This window comes from the organism of the source record quoted next, unplaced genomic scaffold, assembly GCF_019419815.1.
Source record: "Pyrus x bretschneideri cultivar Hongxiangsu unplaced genomic scaffold, Pyrus_bretschneideri_v1 Contig6, whole genome shotgun sequence".
NCBI classification, from domain to species: domain Eukaryota; kingdom Viridiplantae; phylum Streptophyta; class Magnoliopsida; order Rosales; family Rosaceae; genus Pyrus; species Pyrus x bretschneideri.
Window position 1 is genome coordinate 1,070,386 of NW_025999798.1, and position 22,346 is coordinate 1,092,731.

Genomic DNA, 22,346 nt, shown 5'->3' on the forward strand with positions numbered 1-22,346 from the left:
TGAACACATGTTGGGAACAATTTCCTACAGTTATAGATCTCTTCGACGAACGACCCCGTGTTAGGAGATGCGGTCACCCATATTTTAGTAATTGTTTCGAATGTAGGTGCTATTACTTGTTAGTTCTCGAGCATTATTAGTTTAGAACAATCATTGGCATGCTTGCATCTGTGTCTCTGTGGTAAGGATTATTCAGTCTCGAAGGACTAGCTACCAAGTGTTTGATTTTTTTTATGAAACTATCCTCTTTTTCCATTGACAAAGATTTCATTAGACGTAAAGGTTTGAAAGATTTTCGATATCAAAACTGCTTTCATAAAAGAGGGGAAAAACATCACAAAACCCTAAATTCTCTCCTTATATGTTTATTTCAAATTTCAAAGAAAAACTATTTTACATATGGTGACGCTGGCTGGGGAATTGTACAACGTCGTTCGTTGGGTACCTTTCATAATAATATGAGACATTTTACATTTTGGTCCCACACTGGTCTCACGGTGTGAAAGCTACACTAATCAGACTTGTAGCGAAGTTTATCTTCGATATATCAAAGACCTTTTGGTTTTTCAACAATTTGTGGCAAACATTCCTGGGGATTGTTATAGAAATATTCTTCTTCCTTCGGCTTGCCAGGAATCTCCAATCTTTGAGTTGGGCTTCCCATGCGATTAGCGTGCCCTGTTTTCACTGCCTGCGAAAATTCATCCCAGCTCAGACTTCCATTCTTGTACTGGTCTGTCAGTTCCACCAAAAGCTTTCTATGTAGCCGAATCGTCGTCCTGAATCCCAAGTACCTGCACCCCCGCGTGCACACACACATTTGTATGTATACATATGTATCAAATGTTTTGAGAAAGAAATTAATAGGGTAATGAAAAATATATTGGTAACATATGTTACATACCTTCTATGGCCTTCAACAACACTTGCCATGTTTCCTTTATAACTAGAAACGAAGATGTCGCTTTCCAGTGACACCATATAATCCAACGCTGCCATTTGGTTTGAATGGTTCCAAAAGGGCTCGAGGTCAGAGGATTGCAGCAACGTCTCTTTTTTAACCTGTTGGCAGACGATAATAAGCTTCGAACATGGGTATAATACTTGTAATTGAGTTGTTTCTTGAGGTCCAAGCAACTAACCATATGGGGAAAGGCTAGTCTCAGAGACGCCATTCTCCTTTCTCCGCCATATATATCGCCAGCAGCGATATAAACCTGGATGCCAGGATCAATATCCAAAGCCCTCAGTGCAAGTGCAGTTTCCTCAGGTGTTAAAGGGCACGTCCCAGCTCTTCTTTTCTTATCAGAATCTATTATTTTCTCCTTCCACCATGGGTAAGCAAATCTATTTAATATATTAACATTTGCAAGTTAATTTCATAGCACCATTGGATTAATGAAAAGAAACAACTTAAGGGAAGTGAAATTAAGATTGAGAAAATCTTCAGAGTAGTCTGACCACGTCATTCATTGTGAAGATCTTATAAACGAGCCGGTCCCTCTTCATTTGAGTTTCACCAAACCCCACATTGTCCCTATACTTGTGAGAGATGTCCTAAGAATAACGTGATCAGACTGCCCTACCAAAGATTTTCTTCTCACTCTAACCTCATATTTGTCAGTTCTTCAATTTCTTTGGCATTGCAACCTTCCGTACAACCAGAAAATGCCAACATGTCCATTTCATATCTCAGATGAAGAACTAGGAATGGACCCTTTTCCCTCAGAATCCTGACAATCTTCTTTCCCAGTTCCTCAATAGGAGGAGTGAATCTCAGAGCTCTATAATTCGCTTTGCACCGCAGTTTCTGAACTTCTTTCGGGATCCCATTATTCGCAAGCCTGGCATCAGTCTTAGTGAAATGCAGCACTTCATACTTCTTTACGCGAGGAAGAATCTGCTTACGAATCAAGTATTGACAAAAGATTAGTGGTAATTAACATTAATTTTAGTAACACAATGACGATGATTAATGAATTAATCTTTTAACTACCAGTTCGTAGTAATATGTCATGTTAGACCAGCTAACAGGAGGCATGGAATAGAGGGTAGCTTTCTTTACTCTTCTTTTCTGCTTATCAGGCAGAGCTTTTAGTATCCTGACCTCATCTCTCAGAGAGGCAATGAAGTAATCCACATCAAATATGTCTTCAAATCCACTGCAAAATTAAGTATTCAACTCTGTCAGATTTAATTTATTGTTAACGAAGGTACTTGGGTAGGGTTGCCTGACTAGGGACTAGGGAGAAAAGGTTTTGTCTGACCGACCATACACGGCTTTAGAGAGAATTAGGTGGGATAATGGGTAGGGACGGGAGAAAAGAAAATACAGACGACCTTTTTTAACTGTGTATGGTCGCACAGCCACGTGGTTTGACAAGCGGACTCTAGAATTTGTTCTTACTAACGCATCTCTTATGCCGAGTAGGACCAGAGTTGAGTTGGAAGAACCAAAGTACATGAATCTTAAGCTTTTGCAATAGCGGTTTGGGGAGCCATATGGCCATACTGCCTTACTCCAGTTTAAGTGAAAGACATAGGGAGAGAGTTGTAATTTGACTAACCTGCGGTCATTCCAAAAGGAGGTATTGTCCAACTCAGGAACTATAAGCGTGACATTCATAAAACTTGCAATAGCCACCATGTCACAAATCTGCAGTGTAAGATTTTTAAGAGCATTACTTGAGTTTTCAAGAATATTAATGCAAAATAGGAAAAATATTAGAAAAAGTACTTACCCCAGTTCGCATTTGATTCAATCCTCCATTGGATGAGACCATCAGATATCCATTATTCTCATAATCTCCTACAAAAATGAACACGAGTCTTCAAACCAAAATCTTGACAATTGTAAGAAACCGTGTTAGACACCAGTTGCCTTAAAAGCTTTAGTTATAAAAACAAAACGAGCTAACAATGTATATCAAACTAACGGCTGGCATAAATAACAAATATTATTAACCTTATGAGAAAGTTGTGGACACTTACTTTCAATTCCAGTAATTTGTGGCGGGGTGATGGTTTGAGAATTCGAGCGAAACATGAAAACCCGGGGCTTCATCACATCGCTGAGCGTGCTCAGCTGCACCGCGCAGACGCAGAGAAGCAGCATGGTTGTGGTTACAAAAGCAAACAACTTGAGTCTGCATAACTGTGACTGCGCAATGATCAAGCTCCTCAACCTCTCGCCCTTGAAGTTGAATCCTCCTATGAATTTGTCCACCTTGATTTCTCCAAAGTACTTCAAATAGTGTTCCATCTTATGTTGCTTCACCTTGGCCTCCCCAAATTCAGACTCTTCGAAAGCACGTTTAGTTTTTTCCATCTCCACAATACTACTTCAACTATATATATGAAGTAGCTCTTGCAGTGACAGCAAATATAAAAAATAGGAATTTTGAGGCGGTTTTTTCTGACCGGCTTTTTGGATAACAAAGCTGGCCTGAGAAGCCACGAGCTAACAATGGAGATACAGTGTTGCTTTTAAAGGGAGCTCATGCACTCTCATAATTCATAAATATTGAGAGTTATATTATTCATTACCGTTAGGCATGAAAGGAGAGAGAAATAGTCATACATCAACCATTTAATTGCAGCCAAATTAATGTAAGCCAGTTGCAATCATTCTACAATTTCATACTAATAATTGTTAGACAAAGCGCATTTTCACAAAACCAATATGCTTCGAGTCAGAATATTGATGGGAAAAACTCTTTAAATCTAACTATTTTTTATCAAACAATTTGTATGAGTTGAGACCCATAGTGTTGTAGAATTTATCTTACCTATAAGAGATGTTTTTTGGTGTGACACACTGACGTTACGTGGTGTTATCAATTTATTCAAATTATAACATGTATATTTGTTTTACTACTTCATCTTAAGTCCATGAAATAACAAACATGTTAGTTAAGCACTTATATTATAACTCAAAAGTAATAGCACTACGTGACGGTGTGACCGTTACACACACTAGAGTTGTAAAATATCCGAAAAAATAAAAAGCTGCCTTGCCCATTTCTGATGTTTTGGACAAACATACTTTGATTAAATTTAACGCACCTTTTGTAGTTTAAACCATTCAAAGTAAGTAAGAATATCAAAATAAAAGCAAAAAGATATAGATCCGATTAAAAATTTCAAGGCGTTTGTGAGTAAACAAACAATCGTACACGATCCTAGTTAATATATGATTGTGCTTTTCAGAAAATAAATTAAATAATTGTGAACTAGATAGATGATAGGTTTTAATCTTTAATTATAATCCGAATCTTGGCAATTTTTTGTACCATTTACGTCAAATTAATGATTAATATAAAGCAAACCTAATTAAAAGTTGACAAGCCAATTACGTATGAAATTCATAGCAAATACCAGGCTTATTAAAGACACCGATAGATGTATTGGGGCCAAATGTTTATTAATTATTAACGATAATAACACTAATTCTGTTATTTAAGATTGAAAAAGAAATATGGTCGGTTTAGTTTGCTTGACGAAACTGAGTTGCATGGCTATAGAGAGTTGTGCCTCATACACATGTCATATGTGGTATATAATTTGACAGTCAGTTTTCTTGCAGTAACAAAGATAAAAATTGTATTTTGAGTATAAAAAATTAAAAGAAAATAATGCATGAGTTGCACATGATTGATGTATTTAGCTTAGTTTAATTTTTCTTTTTTTTGAACAAAGTTAGCTAATTTAATTTTAGTTTCATATTATTCACATTGTATCGATGTCACATCCTGGTCCGGGGCGGATCACTTTCCGGGCCCGCTCCACCACTGTAGCACGATATTGTCCGCTTTGGGTTTACCATTCCGTCACGGTTTTGTTTTTGGGAACTCACGAGCAACTTCACAGTAGGTCACCCATCATGGGATTGCTCTAGCCCCCTTCTCTCTTAACTTCGGAGTTCCTACGGAACCCGAAGCCAGTGAGCTCCCAAATGGCCTCGTGCTAGGTAAAGATGGGAATATACATATAAGGATCACTTCCCTGGGCGATGTGGGATGTCACAATCCACCCCCCTTAGGTGCCCGACGTCCTCGTCGGCACACACGCGACTAGGGTTAGACTTTGATACCAAATGTCACATCCCGAGCCCGCTCCACCACCATAGCACGATATTGTCCGCTTTGGGCTTACCATTCCCTCACAGTTTTGTTTTTGGGAACTCACGAACAACTTCCCAGTGGGTCACCCATCATGGGATTGCTCTAGCCCCCTTCTCGTTTAACTTCAGAGTTCCTAAGGAACCCGAAACCAATGAGCTCCCAAAAGGTCTCGTGCTAGGTAGAGATGGGAATATACATATAAGGGTCACTTCTCTGGGCGATGTGGGATGTCACAATCGAGTCATTAGTTAACTAGTTCTAAATCTAGTGACATCTCTTTTCTTAAAATTGATAATTTTTTCTAGTTTATTACATTATTCATGGCGCATTAAACAATTTTGTAGGTATGACATTTGTTGTTGTTGTTGTTGCTGTTGAAAACATTAATTTACTACTAAAAAGAACGTGTTATGCCTTATCCAGGGGAAAATTATGTAAACCCAAATTTAACAAATATATATCTTGCCACTTAGTATTACAGTATGTTGATATTTATCTTCACTTGTAAGTAAGAGGTCTTAGGTTTGATTCTCGTCAAAAGTGAATTTGAACCACATTATTGTTAGCCTATTGTGAGGCGAAGCCCACCTCATTCCTTTTAATGTAGACAATATCGTTTGTTCAAAAAAAAAAAAACAAATATATATCTCAAAAAAAAAGAAAAAGGGAAACCTCTCTCAATGCTCACAAATTTTTATCTGCAAAAACTTTACAGGTATCTCTCAATTACATGAGAGAAATTAATGGCGTGACGAGAGACATAGAAAAAAGTTTTATGCAATTTTAGAGATTTTATTAGGAATGACCAATTAATTTACCAAGAAAATACTGCAAGAATATTCAAATGAACATGCTTTGCTTTGCATGAATATTATCTTACACTTTGATTCCCTTCTTTCCCAATTTTGCAGGAAACAGTGATAACTTCAATTTAATACATGAATTGATAAGACTGATATCAACAGAAAAAATCCCCTAATAAAAGGTCATTATTAATTAAAAAAAATATTTGTTCATACATTTAATCACAACATAATATAATTAGTAATAATTAATCTTCGTTGTTGCTATCTTCATCATCAATAGGTGCCAAACATTCCTGTGGGTTTGTATAGAAGTAATCTTCTAGCTTTGGTTTTCCCGGCACCTCCAGTCTTGTAGTAGGGTTTCCCATGCGGTCTGCATGAGCAGCCTTCACTCCAAATGAGAATTCATTCCAGCTCACACTTCCATTGTTGTACAGATCTACCAGATCAACCAGAACTTTTCTGTCCAGAAGAATGGTCTTCTTGAATCCCAAATACCTTCTATGCCCTTCCACTACTTTGGCCATGTTGCCTCCATATGTTGGGACAAAAATGTCACTCTTTATTGACACGTAATAATCCAGTGCTGCCATCTGGTTTGAATGGCTTTGGAAGGGCAGTAGATCCGATGCTTCCGCCAATGTCTCCTTTCTCACCTGTGTAATCATATAAGTTATAATTATCAGTTAATTAATCTACAGAATTACTATGATTAGTTGAAGTGAATTATCAATAATCAAGTTAATTACCAAGTTTGGAAAAGCTTCTTTGAGAGGTGCCATTCTCCTCTCTGCCTTGTAAATATCTCCAGCAGCAATATACACTTGGATATTTGGATCAATGTCCAGTGCCCTCAATGCTAGGGCAGTTTCTTCTGGGGTTAGAGGGCATAAACCGGCTTTCCTTTTCTTATCAGAATCTATTTCCTTCTCTTTCCACCACGGGTATTCATATCTGAATTGCAAAGTTATGTTGTCAAACTGTCGTATCCTTATTAAAATTATGTTGTCGTACTATTAACTCTAAGTAATCATACATTTTAAAAAAGAGTTCACATAGTCAATTTTCCCAATTCAATCTAACAACTTAACATATATGTCAAATATTCTGTGGCAATTAGAACTTGATTTACATGTGTACATGCACGTTATTATGTTAATTACCTCATTTTGGTGGTTTCTTCAATCTCTTCTTCGTTGCAACCTTCAGTACAACCAGAGAAGGCCACCATGTCCATTTCGTATCTCAGATGAAGGACCAAGAAAGGGCCTCTTTCCATGAGAATTCGGACGATTTTCCCGCCCAATTCCTCAATCGGAGGAGCAAATCTCAGAGCTTGGTAGTTTGCACGGCACCGAAGCTTCTGAACCTCTTCAGGAATCCCATTGTTAGCAAGCCTAGCATCAGTTTTGGTGAAGTGCACAACTTCGTATGTTTTAAACCGAGGAATGATCTGTGCAATTAGTAACACAATCAGTGGTTGTGGTTAATGAATAATGGTAACATTTCAACAGATAAAAATAGACTAACCGTGTTATAGTAGTAAGTCATGTTAGACCAGCTGATGGGAGGCATGGAATAAAGGGATTCTAATTCCACTTTTTTCTTCTGCTCAGGAGGCAATTCTTTCAAAATTCGAACTTCGTCTCTCAACGATGCAATGAAATAATCTACGTCGAATATGTCTTTGAATTGGCTGCCATATATAACCAAACATATTATTGATTTAACCATATATAACCAAACATATTATTGATTTAATTTAACTGGTTAGATTAAAATAATTAACAGCATAATTAAGATTAGTCTCACCTCTGGTCATTCCAGAAGGAAGTATTATCCATTTCAGGAACTATAAGCGTGACATTCATATATCTCGCAATAGCCACCATGTCACTTATCTATAAGAGTATAGTAAAACCAACCATAGCAACACTCAAAACTTATGGACAATTAGTGACAGGAAATTATAATTAGAAAGAATAAATAAATTACTTACACCAGATCGCATTTGATTTAGTCCTCCATTGGATGAAACCATCAGATATCCATTATTCTCATAAACCCCTAGAGGTAATCACAAACAAAAATTAAAGATCCTATTTAATTTCACAGAAGAACAAAAAAACAAAGAGAAATTCAAATAGTGGCATGCATGCATGCATGCATGACATTGGTAACATATATACGTACTTTCAGGTGGAAGAGAGCTCTGAGATATCCTTGGCAACAAGGTCTCGCCCAGAGCCTTGAGCTGCACGGTAATAGCCCACAGTAGCAGCACCGTCGTGACCCTCGCTGCCCAAAGCTTCAACCGCTCCAGTCTGGCTCGACCAATGACAAAACCCTCTAACTTCTTGGCTTTGATGCTCCCATTGATAAAACTCTTGAGCTTATCAGTTTTGATCCCTCCAGGAACCAGGCGTTCCAGAACCTTCAATAGTTCAGCTTTCATGGCTCCTGTGTACCTCAAGTACAGGACTTTACTCTTGTAGGGCTTTTCCTTCATCTCCTCGAGTTCTGGCTCCATGGGATAATCCTTTCTATCCATTATTTCGGAAATACTTCTTGTTCAATCGATATATAAGTATATGCTAATTAAGTTGAGATTATATTACGTGGCATTAATTTCCAAGCATATATATTCACAGGGAATTATATATGCTTGATAATGGGTTTAGGAGTGATTGGTGAGCTGCGAGAGATATGAGTGTTACAAGTACCCTTTTAAAGGACGAAATTTAGAGGCGTATGAAATTATGAACAACTCGTTGCATTATTTAGGAATTGAAATTAATAATTTCAACTTGTTTTCATTTTTAAGGAATTAAATGTGACAATTTCAGTCAATTTTTTTTCTTTCCAAGTTTATGTTATTTTGGTTGAGGGTTAATTAAATTAATAACTCCATGACGTCGAAACGGGACACGCATAGAACACCACCTGATAATATGGAAAGCTGAATATTCAAGTGGATAATTAGGGAGCATTTGGTGAACAAAAAAACAGGGGGAAATGCACCCATCAATACTAATGTGCCAAAATTCATGATTGACAACAAAGATTAATGGGGATTAATAAAATCGATTTAGTGCATTTAACAAAAGTTGTGGGATATTTTTTTTATAGGGAGGAGAAATCGAACTTGGATACATGGCGACACATTGTCCTAGTTAATTCTTCTTTTTTTTTTTTTTTTTTTTTTTTTTTTTTAAGGTGATCAGCTGGTAGGTTTGTCATAATAATTCATCATTTCGAATCATGGGAAGACTCACAAACAAATGCTTTACAGCTTCACTCTAGCCATCTTCATGTGATTTTCATGTGATTCACCAGCGCTAAAAATCAAACCTACAACGTGCTGTATGAAATAGGAGTTTGAAGTTCGTCCTCAACCGCTAGGCCACCCCATCGTGGTTTGTCCTAGCTAATTTGACTATCCTCATATATGGATCTGTGATTTCATCTTTAACCTCGGGCATGTGAATTTAAATATTTTGAGCAAATTAAAGGCACCTTATTTCAGCATTGAATATTTGGATTATCGCCATTCCAGCTTACTTTACTTTACATGGATTTGATACAAAACAAGTAAAACGTGTAATATGACGTTTAAGAGAGACATAACACAAATCGTAATTGGTCCCTATTGTCAAAAAATTTCAACCTGAAGAAAATTACTATCTTTCCAGTCGAGGAATGAACCACGAACAAATTTTGCAACACTGAATTTTCAAAAAATTAATATAAAAATTGGAAGGTGTATAACCATTCGTCAAGAGCTTCAGTATATATTCACCGTTCTGGTTACTGTAAGCCAAATCATCTTTCATGTAACAGTTCTCGACTCCTTGGATTTGGAAACCAGGTTCCACGTTAATCTCCGTCAAAGACATGGTCTGCTCCGGTCACCAAGAAAATGGTGAATACCTCAACTGAGATAAGCTTAACAATCTATCTTTAACGAAAACTTTCGATCAGTCCCTTTACTGCAAAGAGGCGAAAATGAAGGAGAGATCCGAGGAGGATTGCACGAAAATTCCTTGGAGTTACAGTACTAGAACAGAAATGCTCTCATTGTCTGCAGGTGTTAGCGAGCCTTGAACTAACTCAAACCCTCAGCAAAATACTGCCTGCCTAGTAAATTCCTTCCCCTCAAGAGCTCAATCCCATAGAGCGAGCGCGCGATAGAATTGCAGGAAGAAAACGTTCACTCTTCACCAGGGAATCCAGCCAGTTCCTTCGACTTCCTCTGAGACCACTGCCCATTGCACTGCAAATCTTATTTTTCAATCTTCAGCAACCCCATAGCTTTGAATAGAAATGCATAATCATAAGCAGCTTCCTCACATTGAGCATACCGTCCACCTTCGCCAAAATGTCCTCCAGCCATATTTGTCTTCAGAATGACTGAACGTGAACAACGAGGACATGTACTCTCTCGAACTTTGGCCACCCACTTGGCGGCTTCCCAAAACCCAACCCTGAGAAATGGATGTTAAATGCAACCAGAGTAAGTATATGGAATGTGTGTGTGCCTGGATTTGTTACTGCATGTAACTAGGATAACAAAAGGCACAAGATGAATATACCTTGAGTCGTGAAGGGACGCTGTAACAAGCATTGAAGGGTAGCAACTGCCTTGAGAAATGTTATCGTACGGTGAATAACTGAAGATAAGCTCAAATTTGGACTGTATCTGAGGATTGCCGAATTCTTCATAATCCAGAATGGTGAGAGGCAAACTAGGATCCATTAAAGTGTTGCATATATCAAGGAACGGAACCTGACAAATATATCATCCAAACATCAGTACCAACAATGTAATACAAAGGTAAACAGAATGCACTTCTTTTCTACTATAAAAGAAAAAGATAACGGGAACTACTGAAGTGCTGATGGACAGGAGTCCAAGTTCATCAAACCAGAATAACAAAAAGAAGAGACTAGTTGTTGGCTTTAAAATCTAACCTTCAAAATAGAAGCTCGAAAGAGATCGGGGTACATATTGATAGTTGCTCCAACAAGAAGGCCTCCAGCACTATGTCCAATAGCACCAAGCCGATCTTTATGTACGTATCCCTCTTCAATCAGGTAGTTTCCACATGATACAAAATCATATATTGAATTCAATTTATTAAACCCAGTGCCAGATTTATGCCACGAAGAATCTGCACCACCACCACCCCTGCCCATACAACCACATCGAGTTATTTAACAGGATAACAAAAAGGATTCACAAGAAAAACAGCACGTTTGTTCCAGCTAAGAAAGTAGAATCACTTTCAAAAACATATATTATTTTGAAATGACTAAAATTAGAAAGGACCAACCTCACATCAGCAAATGCCACAACCCATCCCCGATCAAGTAAACACAGGTGCTCTGCACACCAGCTTTTATCTAAAACCTCCCCATATGCTCCATAGCCTTTCAGAAGGCCAGGCGACTGACTCTTCTCCCAGGCTGTATGAGAGTACAATATGGTCAACGGAACTCTAACACCATCATGGGAGATAACCTCCTTCCTCACACAGCAGTATTCATCAGAATACTCCTTCCATCTCTGTGATTCACTTATCTGGACATCCTCCTGATATTGTGAGCCAAATTTTTTATTCAAATCGAGCTGATTAGTTGGTGGGAATGTTCTATCATAAAAATCCCTCACTTCCTCTTGCTGCACAATTGAGAATCTCCTGCTCGACATGTCGTAGTCAACAACTACATCAGGCATCTGCAAGTTAAAAAATGGACAAAGAATCAAACGAACAAGAAAGTCAAACTAAAGTGTATAAGTTATTAAACTCTAAAATCAAGCTTAAAAAGTATACCACTGGAGATGAAAGCACTGCGCGGTACACTGAGTTATGGAAATCATGGTTAGAACCTGGAACAACATTACATAAGTTTGAGGGCAGAGCGAAAAACCATGGATCAAGATCATCAATCTCCAATTGGTGCTGGAATCAAGTCAATAAAAGTAGCAGATTAACGACAAATACTTTGTATGTGGAAGAGATAAAGGTTAACTCTATCAATGTAACATTTTATTTTTATGTTTATAACCAAAAATGTAACTAAGCAGATAGATAAATACCTTACAATCAACAAGGACAGGCAAATTACAGGAACACAACATAGAAAAACCCTTCTTGCTGAGAGAAAGGACCAGATGTCCATCAAACATGTCCATATCTTGTATGCTTAAATCTTCACTTGGAAGGATTATATTCTACAAAAAGAAAAAAGTATGTCAAAATGAGAAAAAGGACTCGAAAACATAAATGAGGTTCAGTAGTGAAGAACTCGAAGTACAGATAACATCAGGAAATAGAGAAAACCAAGTGTCTGTACTAAGATTCATGAGTAAGAAGAAACTTGACCTGCCAATTAGATGTTGGTAGATCTTCACCCCCGCAGCTAGCTAGGTAATAACCTTCACCAGACCACACCTTATTTTCACTCAAAGGAGCATTTGTAAGAACATAAAATAATCCATGGTGATGTTCAAGAAAATACTGTACACCAGAAACACGCTTCCAAACTCTCTGCAAACCATCTAATGGGTTGGCAGCATCTATCAAATAAACCTGTAAGTTCAGCCAGAGAAGTTAGCTCACCCAAGGAAAATACTTTCAAAGTAAATATCTGCAAAACAATGAAACAGTAAAGTTCCTTCCTCAGATGAAGTTCTTGAGTTTGAATTGACAGTTATAAACTTGCCATCCTTTGTGCTTGTTATGTCCACACAGAAGCTGGAATTGCTTTCTGTAAATACAGTGATATTTTCAATATCATCAGATCCTAGTTTTGAGCAGCATACTCTGCCAAAACACAAATAGGTAAGATGATATTATCGTCTCAAGAGAAAAAGCCATAAGTAACAGAAATAAAGTATGCCTGTAAGGTCGTTGGTTCTCGTCTGATAGCGTATAGAACAGAGTACTCCCATCTTGAGCCCATGCCAAGCTAACAACACCATCCACTCGTACTTTGGGGATAACACATCCACTTCTTAGGTCCTTAATTTGAAGCCTGAACTGTTCATCACCCTTAGTGTCTACTGTGTACGCTAGAAAATGGTGGTCTGGTGAAATTCGACATGTGCCAACATGCACATAACCTACAATTAAAGTACATAATTCACTAATAACTAATACGAAAAGAAGATACCAGGATTAACAACAAAGAAAATGAGGCTATCAACCAACTAGAGCGTAGAATTCAGCAACTATCAACAATGAAAGCATGCAAGTAAAGACAGAAGCTTTCCATATCGCCTTGCAATTTCATTCCAGTCGAGCAAAATCTCCTCCATTCCAAATCCTCCTCTTGCGTATCGGAGAAAGTTCTTAATCCAATCACCTTTTTCACTTCCTAATCGTCTACAAAGAACCGGGTATTCCTTCCCCTCTGGAATGTATTGGTAATACAACCTGCTCAATTTTAACAAACGACATTGGTAAGTTATTTTTAATGTGTATTCCTTTCAAAAGTTGTAGCCTTTACTTATCATTACACGATGCGGAATCACAAACTTCACGGAAAAGCTAAAAAACGAAATAGCTATCAAACGAGCCCTAATAACAACGACGAAAAACAGCAACTTCAAATTCACAAACTGCAGCTAACACAAAGAATGCAAATTTTATAAAAATACGAAACGGGTAAGGCGGGAAATGGGCAAACCAGGGTCCCCAGCGCTCTGGAGGAGTGGAAATCTTGGCGGGCATTCGGCTTTTCATTTCGGAGAAGAGAGTGCGCTGCAGATTTTGAGTGTCGGCCATGAATGCCTCAGCATATGAGTTTTCTTTGTTGAGATGATCGGCGAGATCAGGGTCGTCGGTGTTGGACATCCAGCGGTAGGGATCCTGCCACGTTTTTCCATGAGCTGAGACAGCGAAAGGGACTTTCTTGGGGACTGGCGGCGGCGGAGAGGGCTGTGGGGAAGGTGTGGTGGGGTGGGCTCTGCAGAGAGTGGAGAAGAAGGAGGAGGATATGTTGGGGAATAAGAGAAAAGAGAGGGTTAAAGAGGAGCCTTTGATTGAGCTTGAGCAGTGGGGTTTAAGGATGGAAGAAAGAAGAGCCATGAAAGCTTTAACTGGAAATGGGGGAAGCTCAGAAAGGTAACGACTTCTGCCGGGAAGTATTAGAATCTTATAACCCCACTGACCCTATTACTATTTTATTGCTTTTTAGCCAAAATGATATCTGGTATTGGCATAATTTCTTATTTCGATACTTGAGATTTAAAACAGATAGAATTAGTGTCTAAGATTGTCCATCACCAATAATTATGGTCACTCTATGAAAAATCTCTAGTAAGTTGATAGTATTTTTGTCAAACTAACTCATCTACTTGAATTGGTGCTTTATTTCATTTACAGGAGATTTTTCAAAATGATTGACAATGGAAAATCTCAAGACCACTTACATGATTAAAAATAAGCTAAAATGATTGACGATGGACAATCTCACGACCAATATCAGAAACCAAAATGAGAAGTGATGACAATCTCAATTACTCTTTTGGCTAAAGAGCCCTGTTTATTTTATTTTCATAAAACATTTGATTCGAACACAAAAAGATTCAAACTTGGAATTCACTCCTTTGGCAAAAATGACAATTGATCTAACTCACGCCTGCAACATTCTACTGTTTTATAGTCCCGTTATTACAAATGAAAAATCAGAGAGAAATGTGAGCAAAACCATGCAATAAGTCAATCATAATAATCAACTATCGAACTCTACGTCCAAGTGAATCTAACTTGAGACCTACTTATAAGTCGAGATAAATGCCATACAAGATATTGCTATTAGCATTGTAGCATAATATATAGACACCATTACAAACATAATCTCCTTTTACGGTCGAAATGTGTATATATATAACATAATCAGGTGATATGTACAAGAAAAAGCAATCGGGTCGACCCATTTGCAGACAATTGGGTACCAATATCCGTCACCGTCTACGGCAAATATAACAAATGAATGACTTCAAATGGCGTCCCACTTCAAGTTTTACAGAGTAATCAACTCTACAACTAAAAAATGAAAAAATTGTGAGACAGAAATACTTCTCGACGTCTTTCGCTTCGGTTTTACTTTGATCTATTTGTTACAGTCTTACAGAAGCTAGTTTTGCCTTCTCCTTCATAATGCCATAGTAGCAATTTCATTCTGTTGCAGTTGTCATTTCTTTGCGTGCTTCTCATCTTCAACATCCTGCAAGTTTCCATTAAAATGCCACAAATCATTTGCACGGTACTTATGGAACGTTCATAAATAGTTGGTCAAACTAAGCGGGAGGTTTCGTGATAATGTAAAAAACTGACCCCAAAAAATGTAAGATACAATACAACATAGAATTGAAAAAACCGCAAAGAAAGAAGTCTCATAGCTGAACCAATGGGATAAATGAAGCTTACCGAATTGCCAATCTTGTCAAAATCATCATCAAAGCTCCCATCACCATCATCATGATCATCTGAAAGTACAAAATTGTCAACAAACTGAAGAGTAAATTGCACAAGAAGGAAAATCCTAGAAAATGAGGAGATTGTCTCAACGAAAAACTACAAAGGAACTATGGAAGGGTATGACTCTTATGACTAGTAAGGATTTGTTAACAACACACAGCTTCACTGGTTACAGATAGACTTTTATCAGAGTACATTGGTGATGAATAAGAAATAATTCTCTCACGAGAATAAAACCAACTCACTATATTGAGGTGAAATATGAAACATGTGCATCAGTTTTTCATTAAGCATTTCAATCTGTCAGGTTCTGTTTCATAAAATCATTTCTATTACATGCTCGGGAATTGGGAGTATACAATTTCTAGTTACCATGCCACCTGCTTGTGTGCCTTCAAATTGTGCACATGTAAGACACACGGAACTCTAACCCCATACAACCTCTCTTTTGGCCATTCCACACCGGTTCAGCGATTTCAACTTCTTAATTGAATAATGACTAAACATAAATAGATATGTGAGTTTAGAGTAACAAGTTGAAAGACATGAGCATCCTTTAACTTAAAGATGGTGGGAAAGCTCGCGGGCATGGCTCGCAAAATCATACACAGGCTACGAGTGAAAAGGTAAAGGAACTATACCTGGACCCCCATCACTGTCTTCAAGATCACCCAAAAGAAAACTATCCAAGTCCTGCTCAGTTGACGATGATTTCGAAACTAAAGGCTTTGTGTTCTTTTCAGATCCTTCTGCTTTGTCAGTCACTCCAACCACAGGTGTTGGCTTCACAATATCATCTTTTAGTTTCTCTGCTTCCTTGACTTTCAATTCCTCCATGTATTGCTTCTCATATCTGATCATAAGTTCATAGTCAGTCATCTACGGAAAAGACTACAGACTGAGACCAAAATTTTCCAAAATCAAGAGCCCTCCCCATAACAACTAACCACCCAATAAAAAGTATCTAGATCTATCTTTTAAACTTCCTCTTTTTTAAACATCTTTAAACTTTATGTGAACAACACAGCCACAAGTTCGCAACACATGACTGTATTACACTAAAACAAGAGGACTGCTCGTCTCTTGTTTAAAATTATAATGAGAAAACACACACAATTGCATAAAATTTTCAATAATACTATTGCTCAATTTAAGAATCGCTTAACCAAAATGAACTGCTACTTACGGCGCCACATGACTGCTCACAAGGGTAAAATATATCTTCCAGAATATTCTTTCTTTCATAGCACGCGGGCATAATTCATATCTCAGCCTTGAAATTTCCTGCAAGAAAATCAGTATTCTCACGAAGAATTCGACAAGTCCATAACGGTATCAATACAAACTTAACACATTTCTTCATCAAATTGAGCAATAAATCGGCGAATCAAATTTCGAAATACAGCTAAGATGGATTGCATTGAACTTAACACTATGTTTGTGTTGCGCTGTATCAGAATTGAATCAGATAGCGAAAATACATGAAATCTTACTTTATTGCCACCTCAAAGATGGTCTCTTTAGCATTTTCCACATTACAAAACTGACCTTAACAGTAGTGAGCACCAAAGTTGCATGTCGCTCCTGCCACTCCGTCAGATCTTTCCTCACATTCGAGGTCGTGGTCGGCACATCGGAGACCTCCTCCGCCGCATCTGAAACAACTCAGAACAACGCACATTCGCCTCAATTCAACTGAAATCAACAAAGAAACGAACTGAAATCGGCCAATACCTTGGACCGGAAAATGCTTGAAGGTGTCGGAAGTGAGTCCCTTGACAAAATCTCTGAGATCGTCGGTGACACCGAACTTCCTGAGCTCCGACGGCGAGGGCGGCTCAGGGGCGGAGGACGCGGAGGCGGAGTTGACGATCGAGAGCGAGGCGAGCTGGGGAGGAATGATCTCGGAGACGGAGAGGGACTTGATCTGATCGGCCTGCTTGAGCGCGGCCGTCTTGATCTCGTCGGCCTTCTTGGACGCCTCGGCGGCGAACTCGCGGGATCGCTTGGCGGTTTCGGAGACTAGGTCGGTGATCTTGGCTGAGGTGGTTAGGGTTTGGGACTTCTTGGCCGCTTCTTCGGCGAAGGTCTTGGCTCGCTTCCACAAGTCTTCCATTGTCGTTTGATCTCTCCTTTGCTGTTTGGATTGCCTCCTTTATTTGTTTTGTCCCACCGTTTACTTAGCTACTGTGTTTCTCAAGATTTGCCAACCCTCGTAGGTGCTAGAGCGCGCTTTGGTTGCGCGGCTAATAAACGCCCGTCGTTAACTACCATAAAATCAACCGACCTGTCGTTTTCTTTTGAAAGTGAACGAATTTGATTGATTTTTTTCCACAAATGAACCCGTTTTTACTTTTTATACATCTTTTTTTAATTTTTGTCATTTATATTATTCAATTCGTTTAATTCGACAGTTGAAAATTGAGAAGAATGTGTGGAAGGTAGAATATGGTGTGCAGATAGCATCACCAAATAAAAATAGTTTTTTTATTAATATAGTGAATGCTCACATAAAATATCTATTTTCTCACGTTTCATTTTAATTTTGAGCATGATTTGACTCATTGTTTGTTCATCAAATTGTTTTTTCAACCTTATTGTTTCATCGAGATGTACTTTTCCGATCGATCTATTTCTTTGAAATACGCACGCTCATTTATTTCATTCACAAACAAAATAGTGTGATTCGACTCATTGGGGTAGTTTAAAGAATGATTTAAGTTGATATAAAATATGTGGCAACTCTCAACAACCTTCACTTCGATTGGAATAATAAATGGCTATGGAAGAAAAATTCAAATTTGAAGACGTGTGTCAACGTTAAAAAATAAGGGGTTAACAAAGATTAGTATAGTCGGTTTTGGTGGGCTCGAGATTAAAACTGTAATAATTTAATAGTAAGGATTAAGCGGTTTGCCCCTTAAAATTGGGCTACGTTCACTGTGGTGCTCATATATATATTGAACATTGGTTACAAGGAGTGGTCGGTAATAGTCTAAATCTTTCTTTTTGTCTCTTGTATATGACTGATTATAAGAGGTAATCACCCCCTTTATATAGGCCCTCATCGAGCATCAAAAGTCCCAGACTCAAGTACTTTACCACCTTCACATTTAATAAACCAAGTACGTAGACATGACTTGCTAGCTACTCTTCTACACTCCCTAGCGACACGTGGTAACAAAGTGACATTGGTTCATTTCTAAATGCATGTTTTTTTGGGCCAACTCTTTCCGGGTGCCTTACTTGGCTCTGATGAGTCAATAGTACCCTATCCCAAGCGCTTAGTTTGACAATCTTTACGTCCTTTCGTAGGCTTTTACCTTTGTTTATGGCAAACACGTACCCTGGGATTAGTGTCGAGTAAGCCTACCCCTGGGACTTCATAGTATAAAATTGTCAGTTTGTCAACTTACCAAAAATTACTTTATGAGGAAATGCTCGACCCCTTTGCTAACAAACTAGGCCATTGAACGGTCCTCTGTGGCGTTCGGAGCTGCCCTTTGAAGTTCTATTAGGCCTTCGTCTTTTTTTTTCTTTGGATCTTGGTCGTTTTATTCTTCTTTGGGCATTTATTAGGCCCTTCTCAGGCCTGTAACATTTTAATAGTCGAAAAGGACCTTAACAACGTGCTTTGCAGTCTATTGGGTCAAAGTATTGGAATCATGGATCATTGGCACCATTCAAAGTTGAAACTAGGAACGCATGTATATATAATTCCTTCGATTAAGAAGCAAGTTTAATTAACTAGTTGAAAATCGTACGGGACTATTGCCATGGAGTCTACCAAGGATACTGTTCCACCCACTTATGCGCTACATAACAAAACTTGCTTACCATAATCAAGCTTAAGCAGGCAAATCAATGTTTGTTTCTAACTAAGAGAAATGCTAAAGAAATTATCTCAAAAGTGAAATTTTTTATGAACTCTCTATCACTTCACAGTTCAATGTCAACTCCCGTGCCAACACTATAAAATTATTATGCTAAAAACATTCGATGCTAGAGAGTCTATAAAGAATCAACTTTTGAAAAAACCTCCTTAGCATTTATCTCGAACTAATTAGCTTATACAAATATATATACATATATATATATTTTTATTATTATTCACACAATGCAATATTTTAAACTACTTTAAACTATTGAGAGAGCAAGAGAGCTATTATGAAACAAACAAAAATGATTTTCTTACCATTTATTTATACCAGCATTTGTACTATCTCTCTAATAGAGATGAGATCTACATGTGTTACTTCTATTAGAAAGATGATATAAATAGATGGTAAATGTAGCACTACTCCGAAACAAGACCAAAAACACTATTTTGATCAACTAACTTTAACCCGCAAAGATATGCAATATAAATAAATACTTAACTATAATATATAGTTTGCAATTCCCGTGAGAGCATGTTACCAAATGTTGGGGTTTGTAGCCCTCATTTGACTACTCGAAAGACCTACCAACTCCACAAAAACAACATTAATAATTTAATTTGGGGACCTCGTCCTAGTTAGCAACAAATCTTGGGTTTTGCTCCTTAATGTCGGCCACAAGAGATGCTTAAAAACACACACACACTCCTCATTTTCCTCCCTAATTACAAACCCTAGCATTAACGTATCCAAAGTGCTTTGTTCTAATTTCTATCAGTATCTGTCCACGGCAACAGGCAACAGGCATGCATGTTTCATGGAGAAAATGAAGGGAAGGAGTTGTGTATGGGACTTCGTCGTCTTACACTCTGATAATCCATTGTGAAGAACTCTGGCGTGTCCTCCTTCTCCATCTGTTCTTGCCTTGTTTCTGCTGATCTGCTTCTTTCCACTACCTGCACTTTTTCATCTTCTTTCTGGGTTCTTGGCTTCTTACCACCTGAAAAGTCAATGACAGTACTTACTTAATATTTTACTCAAAAACATATGCCTATATATGATACATGACAGAGGTCATTGACTACCTTAGATTCTTACTTGGAAAAATTATTAACCATTCATACTAGCAAGTTGCAACTAAGGGCCTTCTACATGTTCTTATCTATTTTTATCCGTTGATCTTTTTACGTTTTTGGATCAAAAAGTTATAAATAAACATAAGTGTGCATAAAAAAGAAGACTGAAAATTATTTCCCCGCAACTAAATACTTCAGTAGTAAGTTGAGAGAATAAATTTGAAAATTTGAAATCAATTGCTCCATGAACACTATTCGGCTCCTTACACCTCCTATTCTATGAATTACCGTATGACCAATATGCAAAAGTATTATTAACTACAAAGCGAAAAGTCTCTGCACACATATCATATTATGATTTATCACGGAAGATTGAAACCTTACATGTATAGGACTAAGTATTTCCTTACTACATGCACGTTTGTCAAATTTGGAACTGTTTGAACAAAAGAAAAAACTAGCTACAATTGATGTTTGCCAAAATTTTCAGCTTTAATCTATGTATTACAACAATTTCACTATTAGTTTAAGCATCGTGAACAAGCATTATACCTGCTAAAGCATTTTCCTTATGGTTGCTGTAGGCTGAGTAATCTTTAGCTTCTTGTTCTGCAACCTGCATGTAAATATTTCAGATAATATATACGCGGGTGAGGGAGATGAAGTTAAGAAGTGATATGAATTTCATAAGCACGCGCTAAGAAGTGTGTGTGTGTGTATACACACTTTTATTCGAGTTACTAATGTTCCAAGGAAAGATTATTCTTACAGTTACTTTAACAGTGAACCTAAGTTTTCTTGGCAGTGTAGGGAGAGAAACTTGCAGTTCGTTCTTCGCTGCATCACAATGTTAAAAGGTTACTCAGAGTCCCAGATATAACCTAGAGAGAGAGAGAGAGAGAGAGAGAGAGAGAGAGAGAGAGAGAGAGAGAGAGTACCTGCAGCTTGTTTGTTCGATGGTAGAAGTTGAGTTTGCAGAGAAGCACAGCCGGGTGTAATTAGCAAAGTGGAGAGAATTAGAATGCAAAGAAAAGTGCAGAATGCCATCTCCATAATACTATCTAAGATTAACTGTAACTACTGATATATATATATATATATACACTTCTTTTGTGGGTATGGCCTGTGATTTATATCAATCAATTGTAGCGGTAGCTGGTAGAGAGAGAGAGAGAGAGGAGATACACAGAGCACAAAACGGAGAGTTCCAATACAAGCAGAAGGAACTGTTTTGTCAAATTAACTATGCTTTCCTTTTTATAAAGGTTTTCACACCATTTGGGTTGGTTTTGTCATGACCTAGTACATACCACTATTCAGTAGGGCCTTTTTCACTTTGTTTCTATTTTATAACAATCTTATGAGTTTCACACATCCTCCAAATATTGATGGCGCATGTGGTCCTATTATCGAAGAAACTTATGCATAATAAGATTATTGTTAGGGTGACGTTTTGAGCCAATTATACAATATTAAGAGCAAGTTTCTTTTTGTATAATATAAATTTATTCTCATATAACATTGTATTATTAGTCTAAGATGTCACAATGAAATCACAAAAGATGCATGTATGTATTTTGCAAAATGATAATACGTCTTTTACCTTCAGCCAAGGTTCAACCCCTTTCTTCCCATTTGGAGAAAGAAATTATTCGATAGTTACATTGTGTGCTTTTCGATTCCATCACTTCCCAACCCCTGCATAGCTCAAAAGGTGAAAGACCACCTCATATGCGTCGATGAATCATTCATTTTGTAGGTCACATTTAAATTCTTTCTGCTCGATGAGCGACCAGCCTAGCAGGATTAAAAACAATAACATGCCTAGCTTCAAGACTCAATTTCCCATACCTACCTTCAATCATCATAAGAAGCTACTACTTTTTTTGCCCTTCTTTTTTACTGGCACAGGCTTGATAGGCCTCTAATTCTATGCAAGTATTAGAAGCGCAACAAATGTATTTTTTATTTTTTA

General features: G+C 37.7%; 5 protein-coding genes across 7 annotated transcripts; all 5 read right to left on the reverse strand.

Annotated features, from left to right (window-relative positions):
* Positions 1 to 349: 349 nt before the first annotated feature.
* Positions 350 to 3,469, reverse strand: LOC103947368 (rhamnogalacturonan I rhamnosyltransferase 1). The gene is made up of 8 exons (XM_018647449.2): positions 2,992 to 3,469; positions 2,742 to 2,809; positions 2,568 to 2,656; positions 1,997 to 2,162; positions 1,611 to 1,900; positions 1,143 to 1,347; positions 905 to 1,062; positions 350 to 794 (listed from the first exon to the last, which is right to left on the reverse strand). Exons 1-8 carry the CDS (start codon positions 3,326 to 3,328, stop codon positions 548 to 550), a joined length of 1,560 nt encoding a protein of 519 aa, XP_018502965.2. The 5' UTR covers positions 3,329 to 3,469; the 3' UTR covers positions 350 to 547.
* Positions 3,470 to 5,958: 2,489 nt separating this feature from the next.
* Positions 5,959 to 8,652, reverse strand: LOC103947367 (rhamnogalacturonan I rhamnosyltransferase 1). Its single transcript, XM_018647448.2, has 7 exons — positions 8,123 to 8,652; positions 7,929 to 7,996; positions 7,742 to 7,830; positions 7,460 to 7,625; positions 7,093 to 7,382; positions 6,679 to 6,883; positions 5,959 to 6,585 (listed from the first exon to the last, which is right to left on the reverse strand). The coding sequence occupies exons 1-7, from the start codon at positions 8,478 to 8,480 to the stop codon at positions 6,175 to 6,177; spliced, it is 1,587 nt and encodes a 528-aa protein (XP_018502964.2). The 5' UTR covers positions 8,481 to 8,652; the 3' UTR covers positions 5,959 to 6,174.
* Positions 8,653 to 9,553: 901 nt separating this feature from the next.
* Positions 9,554 to 14,086, reverse strand: LOC103947293 (protease 2). Of its 2 annotated transcripts, none has more exons than XM_048571897.1 (11): positions 13,622 to 14,086; positions 13,172 to 13,368; positions 12,818 to 13,055; positions 12,593 to 12,756; positions 12,316 to 12,545; positions 12,030 to 12,164; positions 11,764 to 11,892; positions 11,263 to 11,666; positions 10,901 to 11,117; positions 10,522 to 10,715; positions 9,554 to 10,413 (listed from the first exon to the last, which is right to left on the reverse strand). In XM_048571897.1, the coding sequence occupies exons 1-11, from the start codon at positions 14,020 to 14,022 to the stop codon at positions 10,212 to 10,214; spliced, it is 2,511 nt and encodes an 836-aa protein (XP_048427854.1). In that variant the 5' UTR covers positions 14,023 to 14,086; the 3' UTR covers positions 9,554 to 10,211. The 2 variants fall into 2 exon arrangements, with proteins under 2 accessions (XP_048427854.1, XP_009356462.2); XM_009358187.3 differs by having other exon boundaries at positions 12,316 to 12,522; positions 12,612 to 12,756; positions 12,833 to 13,055; positions 13,205 to 13,368; positions 13,622 to 14,084.
* A 700-nt stretch (positions 14,087 to 14,786) lies between these two features.
* Positions 14,787 to 17,634, reverse strand: LOC103947292. 2 transcript variants are annotated; one of them, XM_009358186.3, is made up of 6 exons: positions 17,152 to 17,632; positions 16,966 to 17,072; positions 16,604 to 16,701; positions 16,059 to 16,270; positions 15,367 to 15,425; positions 14,787 to 15,163 (listed from the first exon to the last, which is right to left on the reverse strand). In XM_009358186.3, the coding sequence occupies exons 1-6, from the start codon at positions 17,531 to 17,533 to the stop codon at positions 15,131 to 15,133; spliced, it is 891 nt and encodes a 296-aa protein (XP_009356461.2). In that variant the 5' UTR covers positions 17,534 to 17,632; the 3' UTR covers positions 14,787 to 15,130. The 2 variants fall into 2 exon arrangements, with proteins under 2 accessions (XP_009356461.2, XP_048428307.1); XM_048572350.1 differs by lacking the exons at positions 14,787 to 15,163; positions 15,367 to 15,425 and adding an exon at positions 15,441 to 15,916 and having other exon boundaries at positions 17,152 to 17,634.
* Positions 17,635 to 19,779: 2,145 nt separating this feature from the next.
* LOC103947366 lies at positions 19,780 to 21,534 on the reverse strand. Its single transcript, XM_009358271.2, has 4 exons — positions 21,310 to 21,534; positions 21,141 to 21,208; positions 20,924 to 20,987; positions 19,780 to 20,295 (listed from the first exon to the last, which is right to left on the reverse strand). The coding sequence occupies exons 1-4, from the start codon at positions 21,422 to 21,424 to the stop codon at positions 20,111 to 20,113; spliced, it is 432 nt and encodes a 143-aa protein (XP_009356546.2). The 5' UTR covers positions 21,425 to 21,534; the 3' UTR covers positions 19,780 to 20,110.
* Positions 21,535 to 22,346: the final 812 nt, after the last annotated feature.